Below are 12233 nucleotides of genomic sequence, written 5' to 3' on the forward strand. Positions count from 1 at the left end.
TCCTGCATTTTTGTGCATTTTATACATAATTTTGAAGCACTTTGGTCAGGTTCCTAAGTTTTCAGTTACTGAGATTCTCTAAGATGTTAAATAAGTCAAGGATATATTTAAATATATATTAAAAAAGATAAAAACTATTTCCTCCCCATGTTAGTTTTAATATTGTAAAAATGCTTTAAAATGTTTGACCACTGTAAAAAGTAGAGTGAACAAAGTTGTCTGACAAGTTCACTCATAAAAATTAAATTTTGAAAAAAATCATGAAAATTTTACATGCACAAGTCCATTAGTGAAAGAAATATATCATGAAGCAACGATTGTAAAGTTGTGCCTGCTAAAAGAAACAGCAATTATTTTGCAACATTTAGCAACAAATAACGATTAAAATACGTGCAGTTTTTTATGTTAGTTTTGACCAGATTTACAACAATATTTGTGAAATCTAAATATTAATATTTCGATTTAACATTTAGATGTATTTAGATTTATCTAACATCTACATTTAATATTTCGATTTAACATTTATATTTAGATTTCATATTTAACATTGATTTAGATTTAATGCTTAACATTTACATTTTATATTGACATATTTTTAGGAGAAAAAATATCACAATTGATACAAATATTGCTGTAAATCTGGTCAAACGCAACAAAAAAATTCACGTACGTCTTTTAAACGTGATTTGTTGCTAAATGTAAAAAGTTACCCCAGCAGTAGGGGGCGCGCTGTGCAAGTAAATATCAACAAATGTTGGTAAAATGATATTGCATGGTCAATTATGTATAGGAAATTTGTTTTGATTTAAAAAAAAAATAAATACATTCATTAAAGAGAATTAGCATAGGTAAAGCATTATAAAGATATATAATTACAATTTTATAATTAGTCATTGCTGTAGTATTTAAATTAAAAGACAGTTAAAAAAGAAAGAAAACATTGTTTCTGAATAAATTAAGTCTATAGCTATACATTGTGTACACAGTACATGTATAATAAACTCAATATCTTTATCAGGATGTTATTGTAAGTGCAGAAGTGAGCTGAATCGCCCTGTGAGCCCATGTGACACCTGGGTCACGTGACGGGTTTTGTTGACGTTTCTCGCGAATTTTTGCGATGAACTCCCAGGTTGAGCTGGTGCAATATCACAGCCGAGCTAGCAGCAAAGCGGCGAAGCAGACCTGACTCAGACCACCTCTGTCATCCGGCTATCCCAATGAGACGCTGCATCACCCGGGTTGGTAAAGGACAAAGCCCCGCAGCGATGTCTGTTGCTGGGTTAACACAATAAGGAAGCAACCGCGGTCTCACCAGAAAGAAGAAGGACCCTAAAAACCTGTTTTTAAGGTAATTATGAATACATGTATCTTCAAATTATTTTCATTAAGGACATGTATGCGTTTATATAGCGTGGAACAAAACAAAACATAACCGTGTCCGTGAGTCAGCACAATAATAACTCAATTCATCCCCAAATGTGTTTGTCGACGAAGTCCCTCGGGAGTGACGAGCAGCGCGATTGTCCAATCACAGAGCGTATGGGGACGATTTCAACCAATCAGAAAAGAGAAAAGGTGGTGCTTATTGTATGTAGGTTATCGCTAACGTTGACATTATTTAGAAATGGTAACTCTAAAAACAAACAATTATTAGTGTAATACGTGAAATGATTTGTGACATCCAGTATGTTGTTATATATAATCGTTTGACTTGTTTGCATAAACATGTCACTTAGTTAATAATTCATCTCCTTCTTTTGTCTATAACTGTTGATCACATTGTAAACTAGATAGAATACCTGAATCCTAACTATTCATTTTATTGCAGAGAGTTGTATTAGCTATTATAGATTATTATCAAAGTTAGATTAGGATCTGTCATGCCAATTTAGTGCTTAATTGTGAATGACCTGTTTTTCCTTGTATATTATTTTGACCACTGGCATTGAACTCGTTTTAAGGCTGTTGTTGTTAATGAAATTGTTGTATTCCTTGACTGATTATTACATCTTAACCAGGGCACCATTTTTATTCTTATGTTTTGATAAACAGAAATTGAGTGATCTGACTCCTCACATTATTTTCAATTTTTTCTAATCCTCCTAAAGCAACCTGAGCTGCGTACATATCTGCTTTTCAACATGGCTATTGTGCAACAATTTGGACTTCTGTTGTGGAAGAACTATCTCCAGAAGGTGAGTTAGAAGATCACGCACCTCAGTGTCATTTTATAGGAATTCACTGTTTTTTACTGTCTGGGTCAATGCCTTAGAGGAAGCCACTGTTTATGGTTCTTCTTCTTCTTCTTCTTCTTCTTGTTCTTCTTCTTCTTCTTCTTCTTCTCTTCTCACCCCCTGTGGTTTTATTTTTCACATTGTTGTGACAAAGGTCATGCGATTCAATCGTAAGACCAGGAACCATACAGTCTCCCAGGCAACACATTATCTTCAGATTTTGTGAGAATGCAAAAATATAGACGATACATTTCTTCACCTGTATTTGACTTTCTTTATATCGGCCCATCTTTCTGTGTTGCCACATTTCAGGCTGAATAATAGCTTGAATAGTTTTAAACACCAATATCAGTTAATGATTTCACAATACTGCAGCTATTGAGAAATTGGAATGCTTTACTGCTGCTCAGTGGGAAGTCATTGCTCTTCCAACCCTGACCTCCCCTAGTTTTTGTTTCCTTAAGTTTTAATGAGCATGAAACAGAGAGCTGAATAATCTCCTTCTGTACTGTATTCTGACATTACCTTCTTTTAAATAAAAATTGGAGTTTTGATTCAATTTTTTTTTTTTCAATGCGCTTAAAAATGACTGCAGACATCAGATATATTGTCAGAAGTGCAACTTTATTGCTGTGATCTTCCTCAAGAGTTAAAATGCATAGAACAATCCCATAATAAAAAGTAAATGAGGCTCTGTCATTCAACAAGTTCAAGCTTTAACCCAGGTTTAAGTAAAAGTGCAACAGCAACTTCACAGTAGCTTAAATTTTCTGAAAAAATCAGATAACTACATATTTTACAACATTACAATTAAAAAAAATGAACTCTTCCCTTGCATCTCAGCATAGTGCGATTAAAAAAATTGAACAGGCCTTTGGCACACATACAGCCTACTCAAAGGATAAATAAAGAGGGGGCTGGCTCACATCGGAACGCAAAAAAGTCTGAAAATCTGTGGTGGGAAATTGAAAAATAATAACTTTTTTTTTTTTTTTTTTTTTTAAACTCGAATTTGTTTTTATCTACAAATTAGATTAATTGATTAAATAAATTTTTTACCCAGCCCTAGTTATCAATTACTTAAGTTAAATTACAATTTAACACAATTACTGAGCCTGAAGTAAAACCTCATGAAACGTATCCTTCCTCTTGTGTTAGCTTTTTGTTAGCATCTCTTTTGATAATGGATTTTGACCCATGTCTCAAATCAGCTGTAAAATACAATAAAAATGTTATCTATCATCTACATATTTTATAACCCATAACATTACAATTGAAAAATAATAAACCTTAGCATCTCAGCATACTGTGAATAAAAAAGTAAGCATGCTGTGGCACACATATAGCCTACTGAAGGGTAAATAAATGTAAACAACGAGGCTGGCTCACATCACGCTACGGTAACCCACAAGGACGGAACGTAAAAAAGTCAGAAAAAAACTGTGGTGGAAGAAAAAAAAAAAAGAAAAATAATGACTATTTTTTTTTTATAACAAATTTGCAAAATAAAAATCGTTTTTATCAACAAAGTCGATAAATCGATTACATTTTTTGCCCAGGCCAGTTTATGTAACGTGCTTTTAGTCTCCTCGAAAAAAGCGCTATATCAATCCAAGCCATTATTATATACAAAAACAATGAAGATACAGTAATATTATAAACTACCCATATACAAGTTATAATTATGAATATATACCTACTGTATATTTCTATACATTGCTATACCCGTACCAAAGATACCACATATTTTCAATTATATTGTTCGCCTCGTTTTACAATTCTTACTATGTTTTTTTGTCATAACAGCTAATTTATATAGAATATATTATACACATAGTTGATGCAGGCACAGGGAAAAGATCCGCACCAGACAAGAATCATCATGTTGACCCGCCTTGGGTCAGCATGCTGATTCTCAGCTTTGTATTTGTATAAAATATGTTTTGGTTTTTTTTGTATATATTTTTAAAGTTGCTAATGTTTTTACTGTCTTTTATTTCTTCTATTTATGTATTTCCTTCTTTCTGAAAACAGTGTCCTTATGTTATGTGGAAGTAAGTTGTTTTTGTTTTTTAAAAGCACTTGAGCTATTTTGAACTTTTTTTTTTATTTTTCACAATGTTAAACAAGAAAAACAAAACAAAACAAAGAGCCCAACCCCTGCTATGCCGGATCAGAAAATCAGGTTACATTATTATGTTACACTGATTTGTAGTTTGTGAGCTTATGCAAATTAAAAAGCTTATCAGCAGACACACTTTCAAAATAAGACAACAATGGCAGCCACTGGTCATAAAATTTCTTTTTTCAGTGTATATCTGATTTTTTTTTCCAAATGCATGTGACCCATAACCTCTTTCACCCAATCATCATATGTTGGAGATCATGAAGTTTAAGTGTTTTTAGTTTTAAAAGAAATATATTTGTGTGGTCTCTAAAAACCTGCTTTAAAAATGAGTTGAATGGACTTTTCTGCATGATATTTGTTGTTTGGAGGTTGCTTTTATATGTATTTCCCATAAGTCTCAATGCAGTGTGTAAAATTGTGTTGTACAGTGTAATATACGGTATATAATGCTTTCTGGCTGAAGAATTGCCTTGTTTTCCCAGGACGGCAATGCTCAGGCCAACTTCCCCCAAACTTATTTGATATGTGGTTTCCAGTTCATTTTATGGTCAAGAATTACACCTAGGAATTTAATTTAATACATGGTACTGTTTCGAAGTTCACACCATCAATATTTAGTTTTACATCTATATTTTTCTATATCTTTAATTTTAAAAAAAACAGTTACATGTACAATCTTATTAAATAAATCAACTTCAAAACTAAAACCTTGTATTATTATTATCATGTTTTTTCAAGGTCAAAAGCTGTAACTCATTACAGCTTTCGTCTACTTTTGCGCCGCAACCCATTATTGAGAACCACTGCTTTATGAAGGAAGCAGTTGTCTTTCTCTATTTTACTCACTACATAGCAAACATTTATTCACTGTTACTGCAATGTTAAAGGAAAGGAGAAGCTTTTGAGTGCATATTGTGAGTGTTGGAGTAGGTTTTAGTTTTATTCTATTAAAATACACAATTTTCTCATTGTTTTCACACTAGAATAACATATTTCTCTCAATGTTTGAGTATTTTATTAACAATTACTAGTTGTGACATGGTGATACTTTACTTATATGAATAGACTGTGTTTAGAATCCAATAGTGGGTGAAACCTAATAAAATAGAGGCTTACCCATAATTCTTACTTAATTTAATTTACACAAAAAAGTGTAAAAAGATGATTCGGTATTCAGTAATTGCTGAGTAACCTCATTTGCTTGACTAAACTGTAATGAACCCTGTGATCATAACGCATTGTTAAAATATTCACACCATTAATATATTTTTTGTGTTTGTGAGGCATTCTTTTGTCATATTTTTTTTGCAATTATATGTATATATATATATATTTTTTTAGATATTTATAGATGAAATTAAAATAAGTTTAAAATATATAATAAACCAAATTATTCCATGGTCACAATTCACAGTCATTGTCAAGAGGTCCATTAATAGTTCCCAGAGACTTTAAAAAAAAAAAAAACGATTTGAATTTTTTAAATTTGATTTCCTGTTAAAATATTTTTTCTTCATGTACAATTTGATTTCTACAGAAACGTCGGATTCTGGTGACTTTGGGAGAAATACTGCTCCCGCTGCTCTTCTCCAGCATCCTCATCGTCCTGCGTCAGAAGGTGCCTTTCACTGACTACCCCAACGCCACCATCTATGAGAGCTTCTCCATCGATTCGCTACCAAAATTCTTCTTACGAGATCTACAGCTGGCTTATGTTCCTGGTAACTCGAGTGTGGTGCGTCGGGTGGCGGAGGACGTGCAAAGCAGCCTTAGACTCAAGTTGCAAGGTGGGTTCTACTTGGAAGATGAAGAAATGTCTAAAGTAATGAGTTTTATTGATAATTAAAACACTCTGGACAAAATTGAGACTGGATTAGTTTGTTTTTAAAACTGGCACAATAGGCATAATCAATAGATACATCAATGACATTAAAGCTATTATAAACAATTATGTGGTTTATGGCAAAGCTTGACGTTTGCTTTTTCAGTTCATGATGTTTTCATCACCACAATGGCCAGGAAAATAGATACCACAGCCCTGACACCATTTGTAGTTTAGGGTTGTGCTGGGAATACTGGTTTTTCCAGAAACAGCTCCCAGGAGAGCAAATAGTCCACACCTTGCTTACATTGTCTACGCGTTTTACTGTAAGTTTAAAGTGAAACACAGGAAGTGTGACGTATTTTATTTCCTCGAAATCATTTACAGCATGAGCAACATTTTTTTTTAATGGCTATTACTTGGAGCTTTATGTGTATTCACCTTTTTGACATGTAATAAATATAATGATGAATAGTGCAGACGAGCAGCCTGTGTGAGATCCTCATGGAGCACATGGAGCCACAAGTAAATAATTGAGTTTATCTTGGCATTGAATCAAATATTAGAGAAAAAGACAATGATGGAGTGTTCTGAATATAAACATGTTTTCTTTAACAGATAAGATCAAAGATTATTCAGTATATATATATATATATATATATATATATATATATATATATATATATGCACATTTTATTTTCATATTGATACATGTGTGTATAGAATTATATCGTTATGTAATGCATTGGGTTTTAAACCTCGTACAGAATCAAATAAAAACATTTCATATTTTACAATGTAAAAATATACTGAATTCTGAATGGATTAAAAAAGGCATTAGATTATTTTTAATGAATTATAGAATTCATGTTTAAAATCTAAAATTATATAGAGTTTTTAAATAGAAGTATGACTATATTCAGGAACTAGTAGTTCATGAACTAAGTTGGAGCTAACCAGACCTTCAGTGTGTGTAATGTACCACATTAGTTTTTTCCTTGTCTCTGTATCTCTATGCAAGTATTTGTTTTTAGTCTGGTCCACATTCAACTCTGGATAGGGATAGTTTTGCGAAACTATTTTTGATAACATGAAGGTTTTGTTATGTTTGCATCATAGGTTGAGTATTAAGTAAGTTGTGCAATAAAGTAATTTTTCCAAAGTGAATTTTTTTTTGTTTTTTTATTGTTTGGAGGGTTTTCAAACTCACGATGCTCTAATCAGTTGTTTCCAAACCGGGACGTGTACGCCGCATTACTACTAAGATTTAACATCTAACCTAAAATAATCGGGAAATGTTCCTCGTTCCTTTTTAATTTTTAATTTTTTTTTTCACCACAAACTAACAGCACTATTGCTCAGTAGAATACTATATTTTCTTGTAGATTATTGAAACAGGATTATTTTATGCTGTAGAGGCCATTTTATCACACTTCTGACAGTCGGAGAAATAGCTACATTTTACAAAGGATACCATATTTACTATTGAATAATTGCATAAAAGTTGAATGGTGATTAAAGAATAAAATAGAAAATAAATTTCACTTTAATTCCAATCATTGTTTTGAATTTGTAGATTAAGCTTATGGCGCGTTCACACAATCGCAACCAAAGCATCAACAGCGTCAAGTGTACATTCACAATATATGGTGGACGCGCTTCTAGGAGCGTCAAGAGGTCCCGCTGCACACCCCGCGCCTCCTGTGTGGTGCATTTTTAAGTTTTACCTGCCGCACGTATTGAGATTTCAAGCTTTTGACGTGTGTCCGGCGCCTCCAAAGCGGCCGACGCTGGAGTTGGGATTTTTGGGTCGTATCGACCAATCAGGAGCTTTTCCCAACCGTGACGAATTCAGAATAATGAAAAGAAAAACACTAACCGGAGACAGATGGACAGGTGCTCTTCTGCTGGAATAGAGCGCCTGTAGTTGGTGTCCTGGAAGAAGATGCGAGAGGCGATGCTGGTCAGCAGGTGGTCAAACTTGGCACCGGAGAGACTGAAGTAGCGCTGAAAGCGACTCTCGTCCAAGCGCAGCTCTGGTGAATCCAGAAACGGCGCCGAGGCGCAAATAAAGCCAAGCCACTTTCTATATAATGTAGAATCGATGAACGGGAGTCGGAGGGGGCGTGTTCAGCAAGGAATTCAAAATTTTATTCTCCATTCAACCACACTTCTCAATAGCCCTCTAACATCACAGTGCACACACTGAATCACACCAAGATATATCCGACTTGAAACACAGCCTTCTCAACACAGTAATGTTCCCCACCACTTCACAGTCACTGGGTGAATTATGAACGTAACTGATCGCCACAAAATCATCCATTGTATGAACACCACCGGCAATAGAGAAAGCCCTCCCCTAAACGCGCTCAACGTTCTCTCTTCCCAACTTGTTTGGGCGCGCGTCCAGAGCGTCCTTGATGCTTGTGACAAGCGTCTGATTCAATGAGTACAAGCGTCCACAAGTAGGGCCTGAAATGCGTTTGGTGTGAATGCATCATAAGGGAACCAATGTTGAGACACAGTTGGAGGTTTAGGCGAGCCCGCTGTTCCACAAATGAAAAAGAATTTGAAATTATGGAGAGGGTACTTATGATTTGAAGAGGGGGTTCACATGATTTGACTAAAATGCAAAGTGGGTACACGGGACAAAAAAGATTGGGAACAACTGCTCTAGATGTTATGCCTTTCCTCCTGGCTAGCATGTAAAACACAATGAGCGAAAGGTAGAAATAAGTGATATCTAATCCTTTTTCTCCCCCTCTTTGTATCTTTTTTTTGTGCGTTTTTTTGGTTATTTTTTTCCAGTGCGTGGCTTTGTGACAGAGGAGCAGTTGAGGCATTTGTGAGAAACGACCCTCATTCACGGGCAGTGCTTGCTGCTGTGGTGTTCGATCACCCCTTCACTCGATGATGAGCCATTGCCCTGAAGGTAAGAAAGCAGCAGGAACTGCGTGAAATGAGGCTTCTGGGTCACAACAGAATAACCTGAATAACAGCTCTTGAGCCTTTTTACTGATCTTCGGTTATGATTACATGCCCAACCAGTGCAACCAGTGACACTGGTTCAAAGGCTTCTCTTTGTTTCTTTAAATCCTGTTTTTTTGTAGAGGTTTATTAGTGTTGTTGTTTTGTTTCCTGTATAACTTGACAGAGGACTCAGGAATGGCTTTACCGATGCAGAGACAAGCTTTCCCATACTGATTTCGTGATTTGTGTGTGAACAAAAAGCTTGACCGACTTAGGAATCTATAATCCATTTGTAACCTGCTTTATTTCATAAATCATTGGGCCAAAACCTCAGAGGAATGGGATCTGTGTGATTAACCCCTTACAAGGCATAAAGGCTTCAGGTTTTCTCAATGGATCACATTGCATGTGCTAGTATTTAGTGTTTTAAAACAAAGAAGAAAAATGTATATATATGTTTTATATATCTGCTTGGGTTAGTATAATTGCAGATGTGTATTTGTATTCGTAGACACATTTGTATGATCTAGGTCAGTGGTTCTCAAACTTTTTTGGCCCAAGTACCGACGTCAACATTTTGCTCAGAATTCTATGAAAAAACCCACTATAGAGCATAATGATGGATAATGATAAGTGATAACACATTTTAAAGAGTCCCATTGTTAATAAGATGAATTAAACAGCATTTAGTGCCTCCTGAATGAATTTATACAGGTCCTGGTCATGAAATTAAAATATCTTGAAAAAGATATTTTATTTCAGTAATTCCATTCAAAAAGTGAAACTTGTATGATGTATACATTCATTTCACACAGACTGACATATTTTAAGTGTTTATTTCTTTTAATGTTGATGATTAGAACTGACAACTAATGAAAATCCCAGATTGAGTATCTTAGAAAATTAGAATATTGTGGAGAGGTTCAATATTGAAGACACCTGGTGCCCTGCAACGACCTTTAAATGTCTCAGTCTAGTTCTTGTTGGCTACACAATCATGGGGAAGACTGCTGACCTGACAGTTGTCCAAAAGACGACCATTGACACCCTTGCACAGGGAGGGCAAGACACAAAGGTCATCGCTAAAGAGGCTGGCTGTTCACAGAGCTCTGTGTCCAAGCACATCAATCGAGAGGCGATGGGAAGGAAAAGATGTGGTAGAAAAAAGTGTACAAGCATAAGGATAACACGCCCTGGAGAGGATTGTGAAACTAAACAATTTCAAAAATGTGGGGAGATTCACAAAGAGTGGACTTCAGCTGGAGTCAGTGCTTCAAGAACCACCACGCACAGACATATGCAAGACGTGTTTCAGCTTTCGCATTCCTTGTGTCAATCCACTGAACTAGAGACAGCATCAGAAGCGTCTCACCTGGGCTAAAGACAAAAAGGACTGGACTGATGCTCAGTGGTTCTAAGTTATGTTCTCTGATGAAAGTACATTTTGCATGTCCTTTGGAAGCAAGGTCCCAGAGTCTGGAGGAAGAGGCACAGAATCCATTGCTTGAGGTCGAGTGTAAAGTTTCCACAGTCAGTGATGGTTTGGGGTGCCATGTCATGTGCTGGTCCACTGTGTTTCCTTTGGTCCAAAGTCAACGCAGCCGTCTACCAGGAAGTTTTAGAGCACTTCATGCTTCCTGCTGCTGACCAACTTTATGGAGATGCAGACCTAGTTTTCCAGCAGGAATTGACACCTGCACACAGTGCCAAAGCTACCAGTACCTGGTTTAAGGACCATGGTATCCCTGTTTTTGATTGGCCAGCAAACTCACCTGACCTTAACCCTGGCTCTCATAACACCTGAGCAGTGCCACAGACTGATTCACTCCATGCCACGCCGCATTGCTGTAGTAATTCAGGCAAAAAGAGCCCCAACTAAGTATTGAGTGCTGTATATGCTCATACTTTTCATGTTCATACCTTTCAGTTGGTCAAAATTTCTAGAAATTTTCTTAAGTAGTATTCTAGATTCCTGCGATATTGAATTTGGGATTTTCATTAGTTGTCAGTTATAATCATCAAAATTAAAAGAAATAAACATTTGAAATATAATAGGTCTGTGTGTGATGAATTAATATAATATACAAGTTTCACTTTTTGAATGGAATAACTGAAATAAATCAACTTTTTCATGATATTTTAATCTTATGACCAGCACCTGTATTCTATAGTTTTTATCATTTCTGGTCATCTCGAACCTGATGTGGGACCACGACTGACCCTTGTATTTCCAGTTCATGTTCTGATCAAAATTATTTTCATCATCATTATTATGATTATCATTTTTAACTAAACACAAATTTTACAGAACCCTATAATTTTTACGTTTTTTGTTTGTTAATTTTCCACTTTCTCTCAAGGAGCCCCTGTATTTCTGATTTAACTGGCTTCAGTCCAATATGTGAATTATGTTCTTGTAACAAAAAAAAATAAAAAATATCACATTACAAAACCTCATAAGTTTTAATTTATTTATTTTCCACTATCTCTCAAGTACCCCCTGTGGTGCCATCACGTACCCCTAAGGGTACACGTACCCCATTTGAGAAACACTGGTCTAGGTTGTGTGTCATGCCTTACATGTTGATGGCCTTGGTTTGAATTTGTATTTATTTGTGTTTCTTTTTGTTTTGTATGTTCCTGTCTATTGCACATTGGATTGTACTGTAGATACTCATTGGGAATTTCTCATCCAGAGTTTTTGTACATTGAATTATTTTCAATAGAAAAATTCTAAATAAAATAAAAAATACTGCATGTGCTGACCACGTGTTGTGTTTTGGCATTTCCGCACAGGTGAGCTATCACCTGCGCTTCAGCTTCAGCCCACGTAACGCGCCCGCCAAGGAGAAGTCGGAGCTGAGCCCCAACAGTGACCTGGATTGGCACACTCTCAGTCTCTTTCCCCTTTTCCAGTTACCTGGCCCCAGAGAGCAGTTCTCCATGGATGGTGGCACACCAGGTGAGGGCTTTAACTACTTAAAAATGATCTCTTTACCTCGTTATTTTAGATTTCCTGCCAACGTTTTTAGGACTTCTTGTGTTGTAAATTAATGTGCTCACATATTTTCAT

General features: G+C 35.5%; 1 protein-coding gene across 1 annotated transcript in view; it reads left to right on the forward strand.

The window, feature by feature from the left end:
* Positions 1-1078: 1078 nt before the first annotated feature.
* Positions 1079-12233, forward strand: part of abca3b (ATP-binding cassette, sub-family A (ABC1), member 3b) — a 39049-nt gene continuing 27894 nt past the window's right edge. The window contains exons 1-5 of the mRNA XM_028455888.1: positions 1079-1351; positions 2112-2198; positions 5903-6152; positions 8999-9122; positions 11957-12122. Coding sequence (XP_028311689.1) covers positions 12108-12122 — 15 coding nt within the window. The 5' untranslated portion in view covers positions 1079-1351; positions 2112-2198; positions 5903-6152; positions 8999-9122; positions 11957-12107. The remainder of the gene's footprint in view (positions 1352-2111; positions 2199-5902; positions 6153-8998; positions 9123-11956; positions 12123-12233) is intronic.

Source organism: Gouania willdenowi, chromosome 8 (genome assembly GCF_900634775.1).
Source record: "Gouania willdenowi chromosome 8, fGouWil2.1, whole genome shotgun sequence".
In the NCBI taxonomy this organism is placed as follows: domain Eukaryota; kingdom Metazoa; phylum Chordata; class Actinopteri; order Blenniiformes; family Gobiesocidae; genus Gouania; species Gouania willdenowi.